We start from the raw sequence: 17,593 nt of genomic DNA on the forward strand, positions 1-17,593 counted from the left end.
CAAACTGCCATCTTCACCTGGGGTCTCTCTCTGGAGCCTCAGACTTACTGTCTATTGTCCAGTGGGCATCTCTTCAAGGGGTCCTGAGCAGTGATTCCTCAATCAGGCTAGGAATCAGAACTGCCTGGGGAGCTTAATGGCCACTTGAAGGCGGTCAGATTCTATAGAAGGGAGAGTTCAGGATTCAGCATTTTTTGCACAAGTGATCCGTCTCCATATTCCGCAACCAGCTTGGCCTGTTCCTCTGATGGGCACTCGGGAGCCACTGAGATCCAGGTGTACTGGGTCAAAACCTAACTCCTCCCAAGTCAGATCATTGCTCCTGCTCTCTCACGTGGCACACAACTCACTCCGTTGCCTGAGTCCAAAGCTGGGTGTCTTCTTGACTCCTTTTCTTTTACTGCCCCAAGTCCCATGCACTTTGCCTCCGAAATGTCTGTCACCTGGTCACCTCGATTCCCACTGTTCAGGCTGTATCATCTCTTTGATCTTTTAATTGTTTTTTATTGTCCCTGAGCTGTTTTGAGAGCTTTTGATGGTTCATCTCAAAACCACTCTTGGAGCCTTTATTCCCTCCTGACTAGGCATAGTGTCTTTGTGTGGACACCACGCCTCGAAGCTGTCTTTGCCGCAGTCTAGGGCTCCGAGAGGAAGGCAGAAGCCAGTGAGAGAAACGGAGCTTTCCCAAGCATTGGAGATCTGGCTTCTTCACTTTACATGCTGTCCACAAATGCCCCATGATTCTTTCCCTATCAAATTGACTCCTTTCATCTTTCCTACAGTCCTTTCATCATCCTTGTTGCTTGTCTCAACCACTTTTAAATCTGCCAGCATCTTTCTGATCCTTAAGTAAACAGGACAAATCACTCTGCTGGGAGATGTGAACTCTGCCCTGCCTTGGCCTTCTGGAAGTTAACGCTGATTGAACAGCAGACGTGCAGTGGGAGCAGAGCCCTGTTTCTCATGCCTGCGTGCAGTGTGACTGCGGAAGGTAATTGTCAGATTACCGCTCTGGGATCAGCCGCACAGGAGCACGCAGCCCGGGCTCACCTGGGCAGTCCTGAGAGTCTGCAGGGACAGCTGCTGAGCTTTCGGGGATGCACAGGGCAGCAACGCTATTAGACCTTTGTACACTTGATTCTGGTACTTGGGATTGCCGTGGACCAGAGAATCCAGCAGAACCTGCACTTCTTCTTGGGTCTCTTCTGACTTAGACTTTGCCAAAAATTCTGCTATGGATCGTACACCTGAGCAGAGGAGAGAGGAAATGCTAAGCTGGAAGGGAATTGTGAACCAGTCCTCATTCAAGGTTACGTAATATGAGGTCATAGGATTAAGATGTATTGAACCAAGCCCATTCAAAGCAAAAGCGAGGCTTTGGTCTCATGCTGCCTTGCGGTCTTTTCCGCCTCGTGGCTGTGTGGCCGGAGGATTTTGTTTCAACATAGGCATGTCAGTTTGTCAAAATCTGTTTTAAAATTCAAAGTGGCTCTGCCAAATGCACAAACAAGCATTTAAAAAAATTGAAGAGTAGTTGATTTACAATATTCTGTTTCAGGTGTATAGCAAATTGATTCAGTTAGACATATGTGTTTTTTCAGATTCTTTTCAGTGAACACGCATTTTTGATTGCTGTATGATAATACATGGATAGCACTTAGCACTATATGTTTTGACAAATACTACCTCCTTTAGTCCTGGAAACTACACTGAGAGGGAGGTGTTAGTCCCATTTTATGGATAAATACACTGAGGCTCAGAGAGGCCAAGGAGGAGACAGATAGAAGAACCATGATGAAAAAGCAGTGAGGGAGGGGCTTCAAAGAGGATGTGTGGGGGATGGCATCTCCTGTACATGCCTCCATCGGAGCCCTTGATAGGACATACTGAAATTACTGGATTATTTACTTTTCTCACCACACTGTAAGCTCTTTGAGGACAAGGATTGTATTTTATTCATCTTTGTATTCCCAGGACCGTAGCGTACACCTAGACCACATAGTCAATGATTTTACTTCAATTTCAGTTCTAGAGTTATTCACCAACGGCTCAATAAATTTTTCTTGAATGGATGCATGAAAGAGGATATATTTAAAATGAACAGGTATTTCCAAAACCACCATGGCAAGATTTGAGCAAATGATGAATTAGGAAAATCATAAATCTGGGTCTGCTGGTGGTGAGTCAGACAGGAGCTAATTAAGCCCACTCTACAAAATGCTTCCGGTGCAACCAGTTCCACAACGCGTTTCCCTACAGCAGTGCTGGGTGCAGCCCCCCTTTCACCCAGGCCTGGAGGGAGATGTGGGAATTGACACCCTTGCCATCTACGGTACCCACCGTAGCTTTCACAGATGAGCTCCTTGTACTTCCTGCCGGAGTTTGCAATAACCTGAAGTAGCCTGATGGACTCCTTCTTGCCCTCCTCCTTGATCTTCTCCAATGCAAGTATTTCCAAGAGTGTTAGGACACCTCCAACCTCAAGAAACTCTATAAGGTAGTGATTACTGTTCGGAGGGATAGAAAAGTAGAAATAAGACACTTGTCAAGTTCCTTGGCACTAACCTTTCTAAGGGATCTCAAGGATCTTCATATATTTCTCCTATCCAGGAAATATTCATGGGTAATGTGACACGGTAGTTTGGAAATTCTTCCTCCCAGCAGGAAATGCAAAAGTTGAATACAATGGACATTTCTTGTGCTTGGCTTTCTAGCATCTGTATCTCTTCTTTTTTAAATTTATTTTTATTTTTTATTAACTTCATTTATGTATTTATTCTACAGTATCATATTTTTAAAATTGAAGTATAGTTGAAGTACAATATTATATGTCACATGTATACAATATAGTGATTCACAATTTTTAAAGGTTATACTCCATTTATTGTTATTATAAAATATGGGCTGTATTCCCCATGTTGTACAGCACATCCTTGTAGCTTATTTTATACCTGATAGTTTGCACCTCTTAATCCTCCCCTTTCATCTTGCCCCTCCCCCACCCTCTCCCCACTGATAATCACTAATTCCTTCTCCATATTTGTGAGTCTCTTTTCTGTTATATTCACTAGTTTCTTTTTTTTTTTTAACTTTTTTTATTGATTTATAATCATTTTACAATGTTGTGTCAAATTCCAGTGTTCAGCACAATTTTTCAGTCATTCATGGACATATACACACTCATTGTCACATTTTTTTCTCTGTGAGTTATCATAACATTTTGTGTATATTTCCTATATTCACTAGTTTCTTGTTTTTTTTTTTTTGATTCCACATGTAAGTGGTATCTTACAGTGTTTGTCTTTCTCTGTCTGACTTACTTCACTTAGCATCATGCCCTCCAAGTCCATCCATGCTGTAACTAATACAACATTTTAAATCAACCATACTTCAATTAAAGAGCAAACAAACAAACAAACAACCCATTTAAAATATGGGCAGAAGAACTGAACAGATATTTTTCCAAAAGAGGAAATGCACATGGCCAACAGGCATATGAAAAGCTGCTCAACATCACCAATATCAGGGAAATGCAAATCAAAATCACAATGAGACACCATCTCACATTTGTCAGAATAGCCATCATCAAAAAGAACACAAATAACAAATGTTGGCAAGGGTGTGGAGAAAAGGGAATCCGTGCACACTGTCGATGGGTATGTTAATTGGTGCAGCCACCATGGAAGACAATATGGAGGTTTCTTAAAACCCCCCAAACATAATCACTATATGGCTCAGCAATTCCACTCCTGGGCATACACCCCAGAAAAACAAAAACATTAATTCAAAAAGTGTATTTCTTCTTCTTGAAAGAGCACCTTAACTGTCCCTTGGGGATTCACCCCTCCACCACTCACGAGCCATGTGGTTTTGGTAGGGTGAGCAGGGGACAGAGTGTGTCATCCTTCCGAATGCAGTAGTTGGTGTGGGGCCAGGCATGTGACCTAAGTTGGTCCAATGAAGCTCAAAACCCAGGACTTTCTTGGGAACCCTGGGAAAGACGTGCTCCCTTTTTGGTTTGACTGAGCTAGAAAGACGCATGTCTTGGGCTTCTGAGGACCACAGCACACGGAGGCCTACAAGTACAAGGGAGAGCAGAGCTGAGAAATGGAGAAAAAGAGGGAGACACCAAGGACTGATGACATTTTTTGAGCCCCTGGATCTAGTCAGGCCTGTAATATGGATTTCCACCTTCAGGGCATTTCAGTTAAGTAGGCTAATAATTTCCACTTTTCACTTGTTCAGTATGAGTTGGTTTTCTGTAATTCATAACCAAGAGGCTGCTAACAATGTGTCAATGGAGAACATGGTATGGAGGAGAAACTAGACCAGGACTACAGCTGCCACTACCTCTGGGTCCATCCTGAGGGCTACTAGGTACCCACTGACAACTAGAAGTCAAAAAAAGACCCATGTGGTATGAATGCCAAGAACACCATGAGCCCAGTGGGCAACCGAGATCCCAGAACCTCTCTAGAACAGAACTCACCTGCTGACGGCCGATAAAAAGACGCCAATGGACCTTAGCAGCTTATCTAAACACGAGCCAGTCATATAGCTGAACGACAAGTTAAAGAGTGAATTTCAGGGTGGTTTTCCATCCTGTGTCTGATCCCTCATACCACTTACGGCCCAGGATGACCAACTGCATGTCCTTTACCTGAGAGGGGCCGCTAGATTGGAGGGGAAGGGACAACACACACACGGGGGTGGGGGGGTGGGGGGGAGGTGCTGGGAGGCATGTCATGGTTTCCTAGGAAGCTCTTCTGGGGTAGTTCAGCCACTGACTCCAACAAGCTCTCTAGAGAGTAAGAGGCTCTGATGAATAAAAGGTGCACAAAGGAAGCTAGGGGTCAGTTTTCCAAGCCTCTCTATGCCAAGACCATTGCCCTTAGGTCTCAGCACAGTTCATTATTTTCTGCCTCACTCTTGGAATTCTCTAAAAACAATCAGCTTCATCATTAATTCTCAATTTTGTCTTGCTCAAAGCTTTATACTGGAGGTCACTATCTTTATGAAGAATCGTGTGTCTTCCTCATAAGAACAGGGGATGGTGGAAAAATTAAACTCTGATTTAAAACAACCTCAGTATTTAGTGTTATTTATTTTTTTTAATGTGAGCTTTTGCAAAAAGCTTCATTGTAATAAAGCACCCAGAGCACGCATCAGCTTAGATACAAGGTATGAAATCAAGCCACAACAGAAAAGGAACCAGTCAACAATTACTAGGCTCATAACACATCACAGGCTCTTAGAACACTTAAGAAATTAGCTGAAATTATTGTAGCTCATGGAGGATGACTGAGAGCTTCCAAGACTGATAAAGGCTAATGTAATGGGTTGGAGGTAATGGTGCTTTGTTGAGGGGGAGGGTGCATGAGGCAAATTATCTCGGCTGCACCCTGGTTCCCAGGATGCCAATAGAAGTAGAGACAGATTGGCTCATTAGGAAAGGCTCTTTACTGCAAGAGCAGTGTTTGCTCTGGAGCCAGGCTCCCCTGCCTGTTGCCGTTAGAGCCGGGGCCAGGCCATCAGCCTACCATTCTGCTCCCCCCGAACCCCAGCTCCCTTCCTGCCTCAGTGCCTCCTCAGTGCCTCTTCTTCAGTTACTGGTGAGGCTGACCCACTTTTGTTACCTTTTTTTTCCTCTGTCCCAGGCTAGCCTTTTTCTCATAGCCACTCACGATATATATTTCTAGTCTATTATTTCCAGCAGTTAGTTCCAGAAGTTTGCCACAACATCAGAGTAGCCAAAAATACCAAGCATTTACTGTGTGCCAGGCACTGCGCTGTGCTTTGTTTGCTTTGTCTCATTTAATCCTCACTGCACCCCGCAGTGGGTGCTGTTAGTATTTCCGCTTACTTCATAAGGAAACAATCTCAGACAGTTTTATTAATGGCCTGTTCAAGGTCCCCATGTAAAGTGATAGTACTTGGGTTTGCACCTAGGCAGCCTAACTCAGCGTCCAAGTTCTTACAGGCAGGCCTTCCTGCCTATAGAAAAGCAGAGGGAGTGGGCCACTGATGCAGATGGTCTCCTTATATGGGGTAGGAGGTGGGACTGTGCCAGGGAGACACCGAAGTAGAGTGGATGGCGTTTCGGCTTTGGGCCAGACCCCCGTTTCATTCCCTATCTCTGCACCTACTAGTAAACTCAGCCTTTTCAAGGCTCATCTTTCTCATCTATAAAATGGGACAATACCAATCGCCTGTTAGGTTTGGTGTTAGGCTCAAATGAGATATTTGTATAGTACATAGAGTTCAGTGCCTAGAGCATAAAAAGATGTGATATATGGTAACTGATAATTTTTTCACTATAATATATAAATCCTTAGGTTTACTGATCCATTCTGAAAGTTCAAGTTTAAAAAAGGAGTTTGAAGCTAATGTGGGATTAGGTTTGGCAATTTTACCAAACATAATGATGCTATATTGGTTTCCCTTCAAAATCCACCGTAACTGGAGGGCTGGGGAGGAGATGTGGGGCTCCCTGATTCAAAGTGCTCTGTCCCTTCAGCCAGTCTGTTTTCTCTGTTGTATGACAAGGTCACAAAAGGTTAGGGAGTTATGAATAATTTCAGGGGGAGAGGCTGCCTATACCACTGTATATTAAAAGCATGGTTCATTCAGTGAGCACTGACTGAGTGTCCACTAAGTGCTGGGCCCTCTGATTGGCACTCAGGACATGGAGAAGAACAGACAATGGCTCGGTTAACAAGTGCAGTGACTGAGTCATAAGAGAAGAGGGCTGAATACAGAATTTTTGGGAACACTAACGTTTAAGGGGTGGGTGCAACAGTGTCAGAGGAACAACCATGGGAGAAGGAAGGGGAGACGAGAGCTTTAGAAGGGGCTGTGGTCAAGCACGGCCGGGGCTGGGGTGAGGTGAGTGACTCACTTGCTTCCTGGTATTTAAGGGGGCACCAAAAAACTCAGTAACTAAATAATATTTCCTGCACTAATAAAAAAGAAAAATTAATATAAAAGTCCATGATGAGGGGGAGGGTATAGCTCAGTGGTAGAGTGTCTGCTTAGCATGTACAAGGTCCTGGGTTCGATCCCCAGTATACCTGGTTACATAAATAAATAAATAAATTTACTGTCCCCCCAAAAAACCCCCAAACCAACAAACAAAAAAATCCGTGATGAATAAAATACCAAAGCTTTAAACAAAGGCAGGATCTGACCCTGCATGTGTATGACCCTACCTCACTCACATCACCCTGTGGTTGATTGGAAACTTTTGCCAAGTTAATGACAACCTTGGTGGTGTCAATAAGTGTCATGAGTTGTGGGGACAAGGCCAGATTATAGGCGCTGATGTTTTTCAAAGTATCACCTGTGGACTGCCAGCATTAGAGTCACCCGGATTCTTGTGAAGAGTACAGACAAGGGACCCACCTTTAATTTACTAAAGCAAAATCCTGGGGGTGAGGTGGGGAAGTAGACTGCTTATCTGCATTTTAAAACTCTTTTTTTGCACAGTTAATGTCTGAGAATGTTGGGGTTAACCTAGAGATTTATTCAGTGGATTCCCTTTGGTCTGTATTCTAGGCCTGAGTCTGATTAATAATTTTATCAATGATTAATCATAAGAAAAAGAGAGCTGTGTTTACTTAAGCGTTTAGGTCTACCAGCTGCAGACCCTCTGCTTCATTCATTCCTTTCATTCCTTGTTCAACAAACATGTACTGAGCACCCAGTATGTGCCAGGTGTTAGAAATACAGAGATGGGCAGAACAGATGTAATTCCTGTCCTCACAGAGCTTACAATCAGTAGGGGAAGAGAGAGAGATTAAGCAGGCAATAACAATAAAATGTTAAGACTATTCAGATAGAGGAAGTGCTATGAGTTCTTTAACAGGGGAATCTAAGCCAGCCTGAGGCTCAGAGAAAGGCTTCCTGAGGAAGTGATGCTTGAATTGAGTCCTGAATAATGGAGTTTGACTTAGTCAAATAAAGAGGAGGTTTCAGGAAGGGGAGAGGGTTTAGGCAGAGAAAAATAGTAATAAAAGGGTCTGAGATGACTCCATAGAGTGCTATGGGCTTATGGAACAGGAATATCTTCAAATCCACCCACAACTCAAACTAGTATCTTGATGGTCACCAAATCTGTCTTCATCTCCAGTCTGCCCCCAGGGGCTCAGGTGCCTTAAATAAGACATGTCCCCAATCAAACTCGTCTACCCCCAAATTTGCTCCTTTTCTTGTACACTTTTCCCACTTAACAACACCCCATTTGCCTAGTTTCCCAAGCCAAAAACGTGAGAGACCTTCTGTGGGGGACAAGTGGAGGTGGTAGATGGGTTAACAGGCATGGAACTCAGATTCCAGAGAGAAATGTGGGCAGGAGTACACATTTGAGAGTCGTTATGTGGGAGTGGTGTGGACATATGACAATGGTTAGATCACTTGGAGAATGTGAGAGTGAGCAGAGAAGAGGGCTGTGGCTAGAGTCCCAAGAAACACTAACATCTAAGGGATGACGGAAGAACAGCAGGATGGACAGAAAGAAAGGAGAAAACCAAGAGAACTGGTATCACAGAAACCAAGAGAAGAGTGTGTGTGTGTTTGGTCTATGGTCTTCTTTTTCTTTCCTTTCTTTTTTTCTTTTGTTGAGGTATAATTACCAAACAACATTATACAGTTTCAGGGAAGATTGTTTTGAGAAGTGAGAATTGATTGGTTGACACATGCCACTGAGAGGTCATGTATAAGGACTGAGGATGCGGTCACTGGGTTTCACAATTAGAAAATCATTGGTAACCTTGGTGAGACCTGCATCAGTGGTGCGGAAGGGACAGAAGTCAGAGTGCAGTGGGTGGAGGAGAAGGGGAGGCGGGGAGGTGGAAACAGGGAAGGTCAACAGCCTTTGCAACAAGCTTCAACGTGAAGGGCAGGAGCAAGGTGGGATACAGGTTCCAGACAAGGATTTAATAAAAAGTTTTAAGGTAGAAGAGATTTGAGCATATGTAAATACTGATGAAAAAACTGGTAATGAGGCAAAAGTGAAGACTGTAGGACAGAATGAACAAAGTCCTTAGGGAGCTGGGAGAGGATTCAAGTGCAGTGCAGATTACAGGATCAGTCTATCTGGAATACCTACTTTAATTCTGATGGGGGCAAAGGAGGTTAGGAGTGAGAATGAAGATACATTTACAGGTTGGGAAGACAGGAAGTTGAGGGAGTTCTTGACTTCAGGGATGATATTTCAATCACCAGATGTTCTGTTCAAAAATCTTAGACTCAAGAGAAGAGCTCCCTTGACCATCTTCATCCCTTTTTTCTTTTGAAGATTGCCTAATTGTTTTTCTGTTCAGTAAAGGATACGTGAGTCGAAGCCAGGTGGTCAAGCGGACCAGGAACAAGCTGGCTCCCTGGGAAAACTCCTGTTCCAGTTCAGGGGCAGTCTTGCCTTGGTTGGTTTCAATGAAATTGTTGAGGATGTGACTCCTTGCAACTGTGCCAGCATTGTCCCAGTCCTGTAAGAAACTCAAGAGCCGGCTAATTGCTGCCTGCTCCTTTATAGAAGTCATGATCAATCAGTCCTGAAGTTGGGTACAGAGGAGGGAAAACAAACAGGTTACCAAAGCATTCAGAAGCACATAACGCATGTACTCACTCTATGGGTTTTCTTTTGCCAGCAATCATCTGGAGGCAGGGTGAGCCTCTGTCACCCATGTGGATGTAGTGACGTTCAGAATACTCCTTTTGGACTGGTCACCTGCTACTCGAACGGGGAAGACCTAGCTCTGTTGTCATGGAATTAAGAATATCCATGCTTAGGAGCTAAATTTTTAGCCCTTTAGCTTCTCTGCTGGTGCTGGCAACTAAAAGGACCACAGGCTCCACCTGAAATGATGATGCTGGCTAAAAACCTGGTCCTGTCTCCCCCCTCACCTCACAGCATCAGAGATCAGGTCTTTAGAGACCCAGCCCCCGCTCAGGCCAATCAGCCAAGGTAAAATGGTCCAGTAGTCTTGTACCTTGGACTTTTGGACTAACTCTCTTAAAAACACCTTAAAAAAAGAAAGTTAGTGGGAAGAAAAAGTTCTCATTCCATAGTTGGATTAATGGGCTGTGGTTTGTAGGAGTGTGTGTCCTTGGGAGAGTGTTTTCAGTGGGGGAGGGAAGGTTTAAAATAAACCCGTTTTCCAAAAATAGTTGTGATTGAAAGTGTTATTATCCATAACAAATGTTGGTGCTGATGGGAGAGAGGCATGTGTGATTCTTTTGTCTAACAGACAAGTGAAAGTCATATTTCACATTATCATGGGGTTTTCTGTGATTTACAGAATATTTGTGAAACATTACTTGCAGGGCCATGATTGATATGGAGAGAACAGCTTGCGTGTAGGGGGGATGTGTATTTCATGAAGACTGTTCAACATGAAATTTACAGTCCCATAAAGTGCTTCTACATCTTCGCCAGAGATCTAGTTAAAAGGACTTTACAGTCTGAAACATCCTAAAATTGATTCTAAATTAACGTTTCCTCACATGTATTTGAGATATTGATGGGGCCCCGCTATCAGAATTTTATTAGTAAGCAATAATCTGAGGCATGCTAAGACAGACATACATACACACCAACCTCCTCTGCTCCCAGAGGACACTGGGTGTGTGCTCCCAGGAAGGGCGGCCACGCAGCCTCAGGGATGCAGACAACCACGAAACCCTGTCAGCCTTAACAGCCAGGTGAATAACTGTGGATCAACCTGAACACAAAAACGACCCCACCCCCTCAAGGGGTCAGGCATCAATCACTGTGAATGACATTACAGCCCTCAGTCCAAGAATAACTTACAGAGGCCATGGCCTTTAACAGCCAAACTGGTCTCAAGAAAATGGGGATGAGTGGGCTGTTCTAGACCCCAGGAAGGAGGGGCTGAGACACCACCATGAGCAGGAAAGCACCCTGTGCCTATCCCCTGCAGTGGATGGACCCTTTCTAGGATCAAAACTCAAAGTGCTGTCAGAAAGGCGCCCAGCGATTCTGGATTACCAAGGGTGGGAAACTCCATATTATAGCCCCTCGAGGTTTCTTTGGATCTCAGTCTTTCCCTATCAGCTTCTTTTCATTTAAACCAGGAAAAGAAAATTGACAAATGGCAGCCTTAACGGTCATAGTGACACAGCCATAAATCAGTGCTGGGCAAGGTGCTGGGGGGAGATGTGGAGGGGTCCACAGCATGGCCCGGCCTGGAGGAGCTCCGGATCGCCCCGTGGAGTGGAAGAACATGGGGTTTACAGGCCGACTGGGCTCAAGGCCCAGCTGCCCACTTACTATCCAGTAAAAGTGAAAAAGTAATAGTACCTGGCTTCCCCTTTGCCACCCTCCAGTCTTAGTCCAGAGGTAACCACTTTCAACTCTTTTGACTTTTTGTCTGGTGTTACCTCTATATGTCCAAATAATGAATTTATACTACATGCTATGGACTAAATCCAACAAATTCATGTGCAGAAGCACTAATCCCCAGTGCCTTAGAATGCGACTCTGGAGATAGGGTCTTTAAAGAGGTAACTGAGTTAAAATGAAGTCATCAGGGTGGGCCCCCATCCAGTATAACCGGTATCCTTATCAGTGGAGATCAGGATATGGACACATACAGAGGGAGGCTGTGTGAGACACCAGAAGGTGGCCATCTGCAAGCCAAGGAGGGGGGCCTCGGAAGAAACCAACCCTGATACATCTTGACCTTGGACACCTTGGTCAGAGGCCTGCAGAACTGTGAGATAATAAATTTGTTGTTTAAGCCACCTGGTCTGTGGCCCTTTGTCATGGTAGCCTGAGCAGACTAATACATTACTATTACTCGACTGATCAGTTTTAGGCAATATTTATTTCTAATTCTGAGGAATCAGTCCTCTTGCCCCTTTCTAACCCCCATTTTCTCTCCTCGTTCTCACAATATGGTTTTCCACAATTTATGGTTAAATCAATAGTTAGTTGCTTACATTATTGACCAAGTGAATAAACACTGTTCACTCAAGCTGTAAACTACTATTACATTTTCCTTCTCTTACAAGTTGGTTTTACCTGGAGTTCATAATTGTTTCTTTTTCCAATTGTTTAATTTTCTAAGTACTAGAGCTCTTTTCTTCCAAATATTCCAAATACATAGCAACGATTTTCCCAAAGGTTCAGCCCCTAACTGCTCAGGGCCATCTTCTCCCTGGAGACCTCTGTCCACAGACCTCTGTCTTTCTGCTGCAGGTCAGACTGGCTGCTTGCTATGCCTGGTGCACAAATGTTGTCCTCAGGTTTCCTTTGGCTAGTCTTCTAAGTCCATCGCCCTATTTCCTGGATCCACCTCATTCTCCTCTGTTTACTGACTCGTTTTGTTGAAGCACATTCTCCAGCAGCTTTCTAAGAAGTGAAAAAACATGTTTTTTTCCCTGTGTTTCTGAAAGTCTGCAAGTATTTCGACCTCATGTTAGATTGGCTGGGTGTATAAGTCCAGGTTAGAAATAAGCTTCCCTCAGCTGAGCCTCCCCAGGGTGGCTGTTGAGAAGTCCCAAGTCATTCTGATTCCTGGGCCTTTGTCTGTGGCTGGTTTTTTCACTCTTGAGGCTTTAAAACCTGTTCTGAAATTGTATGATGGCATGCCTTGGGGCAGGTCCTTTTCAGTGATTATACTGTGCCTTTGGTGGGCTCTTTTAATCAGATGCTGTGTCCTTCAGTTTTTGGAAATTTCTTTATCAGGCTAGACTTTTCATTGAGGAACTCATAAACGACAGGCAGTGGTTTTAAAATTTTCCCACTTGGGGTTCTCAGGGCCTCTGGAGATGAGTCTTCCACCCTCGCAGGGAGGGTGAGAGGGTGGGGGTGCTCAATGCCTGGCTGCTGGCCTCTGGGGGTGGGGTGGGGAGGAGCGGGGGCTGCCACATGCAATGTGTATAGATCTTCCCTCCATCCCTCAGTTTTCCTTCCTGTATCTCTTCCCTGCCCTTCAAACCCTGCCTGAGGTCCCGGAGTATGGAGGCCTCCAGCGTTCCTCCTGATGCAGTAAGAGAGTTTAGAGTAGTTGTTTGGCTTTTGAGAGCAGAGCTCTGGGATGGAGTGGGGGATGGAGGTGGGGAGAGGCAGGGAGTGATCGGCAGACAGACTCAGCCAGTCCGCCACGTTTAGCCCTATACCTCATTCCTGACCTTCTAGGGTAACTTGTGCTTCCAAGGCATCAAGCCTCTTGGAGGTCAAACTTGATGAACCTACTTGCTTCTTGTTGGTAATCGACCCTGGTTGGCACTTGGTTAGTAATTTCTTAGGATGTTTCAAGCCAGGTGACACTCCCCCACCTGCCTTCTACCTTCCAAATACTGGTTGACTTTCATCTGCTGTTGCCTCCTTCTCTGAGCTTTTGTGACTTGATATCTTTTCTATCTAATACATTTCTTCAATGTTAAGCCAGTGAGGTTCTGAGAGGTAAGGGGGAAATAAACTGGGGCAGTCACGTTTAATCAAGAGACTCCAGCCACTTATTTTTTTTTAATCTCAACTTCTCTTCAAAATAAGATTTGATGATGATTGGACAAAAACAAAAACCAAACAACCAATAAGTATAATTTTAAAAAGAATTTAAAGAGGAGAACGGTGGGAAAAGGGGGGAAATGTGTCAATTTCAAGAGTTCACATTACACCTGCAGGCTTTATGACTCCCAAATCCATATTTTCAGCCTGGGCCTCCCTCCAGGCTGAGAATATGACTAAGTGACTACAGACATCTTCCTGGGTATGTTTCACACACTCCTCTAATCAGTAAGTCCTGCAGTGAACTCATCAGGCCCTCACACCTGCTCCTTTCCCTGTGTTGGTCCTATTGCAGTGACTGTTCCCACCCTCCTAGTCACTCAAGGGCTAGCTTCGATGTATTCCTCTCCCTTGCCCTCCTTACCTGAACTGTTGCTGGGTTCTGCCAATTACACCACCTCAGTCTCCCTCAGCTCAGTCTATCTTCACCTCCACTGCTATGATTTCAGTTTCCCCCTCAACCCTCACATGGGTCACTGCAACTGCCTGCTAACTGATCTTCTGGTTTATCCCATCCTAATCTCCACAGTGATGTGAGATCCTTTTTTTTGAATCATTAAAATAAAACGTGCTTTATTTTTAAATTTTTAATGCAATTTTTAAAGGTTACACCCCATTTACAGTTATTACAAAACATTGGCTATACTTCTTGTGTAGTGATGTGAGATTCTTTTAAAAATGCAAATCAGGCAGATTTCCCTGCTTAAAACTCTTCAGTTGTTTCCCATTACCCACAAGATAAAGTTTCAAACATCTCAAGCCAAACAGCTTCCATCTAAATTTTGCCAAAACTGAAATCTGACTGTCCCTCTCATCCGCACAGCCTTGCCATGCCACTGCCTCCAGTGGGAATTAAGAGGAAGCTGCCAGCTTCCCCTCAATTCACAAAACATTCTCTAAAGTCCTCATACCTTCTCACAGTTTCTCGATCACTTCTTTTCCTCTGAGGTCCTCCTGTCCTTTCCCCTCTCCCTCGTCCTGGTGCTGATTTACTGGCCACTCCCTCCTGTACCTAAGTCTTCCTGTTTACTTACCAGCTGCTAGGCAGTTTCAACAACACATTCCATCTTCGTCATTTGGCCAGTATCGTCCTGGCACACAATGGGTATCCAACAAGTGTTGTTTAAACTGACATCCAACACACTGTGCTCATAATGAGCTCTTTAATTTCCTTAACTCCACACAGTAATTAAACAGATGTCCTGGGGGCCACTCCTAGCCAAGCACTGGAACTGGAATTGGTTAATGTAACAAATATATTCTTTGCCCTCGAGGTGCTTACAGACTGTGGGACCTAAAGGTAACCAGGTGATTTTAATGAAAAGCGAAAAGGATCTGTTGGGGCTCATAGGAGAGGCACAAAATCTAGACTTCAGGAACCTCCAACCAACCTAGCATTCACACTCATGACCCACACTAAACTTTGTAGTGCTTCCGTAGTGTAGTGGTCAGCACGTTCGCCTTACACACTAAACTTTGTGAATAGCTTATGAAGTCTACAGTTCCAAGCTCCTTACCCTCCCTCTGCTCTCAGGAGATCTACTTTTGGGCTTAACAAAAAAGTTAAAGGCCAGTGGAAAGAACGTCCTCACTGTCTCTTCATTCCGCCCATGTTACATGTATCCACGCCCGTCCTTCTCTTCTCCACCTCTACCCCTTTACCAGAGCTACACATCCACCCATCCCCAACCATGAGTGCCTCTTCCCTTGGATCCTCAACATATTTCTTTAATTAGGCATTTCCTTAACTTACTTAATTCTTGCCTATCCTAAAGCAAAGATGAGCAAAAATGAAAACAAAAGCCACTGACTTCAACCTCCTGTCCCCCTCCAGCCACCTCTCTGGTTTTCTCACTTCACAGCAAAGCTTCTTAAAAACAGTCTACATGCCCTTCTCTGTTCCTCCACTGACAGTTCACTCCTCAACCCACTGCAATTCCGCTTCTCTGTCACCCCCACCCCCTCACTTGCACACTTTAGCCATGTGTCTGATAACCTCCTAATTGCCCAATTCAATGAGGACATCTTAGTCCTTCGCTCACTTATCCTGTTGCTGCAACAACATCACTGACCATCCCACCGGCTCAACAGGCTTTCTTTCCTGATGCCTCTCCACCCTGACATCTTCTCTTGGACAGCCTGCATCCCTGGCTGCCGCCCCACATTTCAGTCTCCAGCATCTGTCACACTGTAGGTAAATCCTCAGAAAATGGTCTCGGATAAGACTAGGAGCACCCCCAACCCCGCTCCCCCTACAAACCTCTCCATCAGCAATTCCATTCAACGTGAAATTCAACAAATAGTGAGACAAGTGTGTCCCATCCTTGTGCTGGGCCTCTAGGGATAACTGTGAAACAGACACAGTTCCCAAGGGGGAGGGTATAGCTCAGTGGTAGAGTGCATGCTTAGCATGCCTGCGGTCCTGGATTCAATCCGCAGTACCGCCATTAAAATAAATAAACCTAATTACCCCCCCTCCAAAAGACAGTTCCTGCCCTCAAGGGGTATGGTTTGGGGGTGGCACAGAGCCTTGTAAATAAGCAATTTTTTTTTAAGTCTCATGGTGTGGTAAGTGCTAGGATGGGGCAAGCACGGGATACTTTGGAAATGTGAGCAAGGGACACCCAACCCAGCCTTAGTTGGAGTGGCGGCTGTTATGGAAGATTTCTGGAGGAGATGCCATCCCAGCTGAAAGGCATCTGCAGCTAGCCAGGTGAAGAGGTGAGGAGGCTGTATTCCAGGTAGAGGGAATAAAATACGCAGAGGCTCAGAGTGTGAGAGTGTAAGGTGTATTTAAAGAATTGCAAGTGGAAGGCAGTGCAGTGTAGTGGTTAGACACACAGACACTGGAGTTGGAGGCGCTTATCCCTCCCAGCTGTGTGACATTATGCAAATTATTTAATCTCTCCAGGTTTCCGTTCTCTTACCTGAGAAGAGGTGACAGTAATACCTCACAAGGGTCAACAAACTATACAGAAAATCCTCAGTAAAGCTTAGGTCTTATTTTCATGGCTGAGATTGTTCAGAATGGCTAGAGCACAGTATGCAGCTGGAAGGGGCAGGAGATGAGGCTGGGGAAAGGGGTAGAGGCCAGAGAACGCAGGGCCTTGATGCTCTGCGGCAGGGTCTGCACTCTACCTTGAGGGCAACGCAAGGGTATTGGGGGCTTTTAAGTCAAGAGTGACAAGGAAAGAGTTTGTTCTAGAAATATCATCTTGACTGCAGTGCAGAAGGGTGATCAGAAGGGGGCAAGAATAGAGGTGGGACACCAGTTAGGAAGCTGTTCCCATAATCTTGGCAAAAGATGCTGATGCCACTAGGGCTGGAGAGAAGTAGAAATGCCTCATAGGGAGAAGCAACAGGACCTGGTGACTGTCTGGTTGTGGAGGATGGAAGGGCGCCCAGTCAAGGAGGATGCCCAGATAACCTCGCTTCCTACTTCACAGAGAAAACAGGCCCATCGGGCGCAAGTCTCTTCTTTCCCCACCATTCTTAACCTCCCCACATCAGCACTTCCTCCCTCTCCACCTCCAAACTTCTCCCTCTGCCCTACAGGATAAAGTCTGAACTCAGTGGAGCATACAAGGTCCTTCAAAACCTGGCCCCAGCCTCACCTTATCTGCAGTCACTTCCACATTACAACAGACCTCGACTTCTCAACTCCCCAGACTCTTCCAGGGCCCTCCTGTATCTCAACCCTGCTCTGCCATCAGGAATGGCCAGCCCCCTTTTTGCCCTTTGTTAATTCCCCAGGACAACTAGGAGTTCTCGGTTCTACGGTCCCCTCCATGCCACCTCTTCCCCTGCTGTGCTGTAAAACGCCACCACCCCTCCCACTAGAGTGTGAGTTCCTCCCCGGCAGGGGTTGGTCTTCCCTATCTCAGTGTCCGTAGGGCCTGGCATAATGCCTGGCACAAAATAGATGTTTAATAAATGCTCACTGGGTGAATGAGTGAAGAAAACAGCCAGTGCCTGTTTCGATGGTTATATCTGAATGTCCATGATATGTAGGTCCATAAAACTACCAACTTCCCAAAGCTGCCATGTGCGGAGTGGCAGAAT

General features: G+C 45.1%; 1 protein-coding gene across 10 annotated transcripts in view; it reads right to left on the reverse strand.

Moving 5' to 3' along the window:
• The window catches only part of ARMH1 (armadillo like helical domain containing 1), a 54,040-nt gene that overhangs the window by 31,359 nt on the left and 5,088 nt on the right, over window positions 1–17,593 (reverse strand). For 4 of the 10 annotated variants that reach the window (XM_072974573.1, XM_072974564.1, XM_072974563.1 and 1 more), the window contains 4 exons: window positions 9,331–9,482; window positions 4,490–4,558; window positions 2,341–2,507; window positions 1,051–1,247 (listed from right to left, as the gene is read on the reverse strand). In XM_072974573.1, coding sequence (XP_072830674.1) covers window positions 1,051–1,247; window positions 2,341–2,507; window positions 4,490–4,554 — 429 coding nt within the window. In that variant the 5' untranslated portion in view covers window positions 4,555–4,558; window positions 9,331–9,482. Of the gene's footprint in view, window positions 1–1,050; window positions 1,248–2,340; window positions 2,508–4,489; window positions 4,559–9,330; window positions 9,549–12,040; window positions 12,371–17,593 lie in introns of all 10 variants that reach the window. The other 6 variants (XM_072974568.1, XM_072974570.1, XM_072974565.1 and 3 more) reach the window with 3 other exon arrangements.

Source organism: Vicugna pacos, chromosome 13 (assembly GCF_048564905.1).
Source record: "Vicugna pacos chromosome 13, VicPac4, whole genome shotgun sequence".
Classification (NCBI taxonomy): domain Eukaryota; kingdom Metazoa; phylum Chordata; class Mammalia; order Artiodactyla; family Camelidae; genus Vicugna; species Vicugna pacos.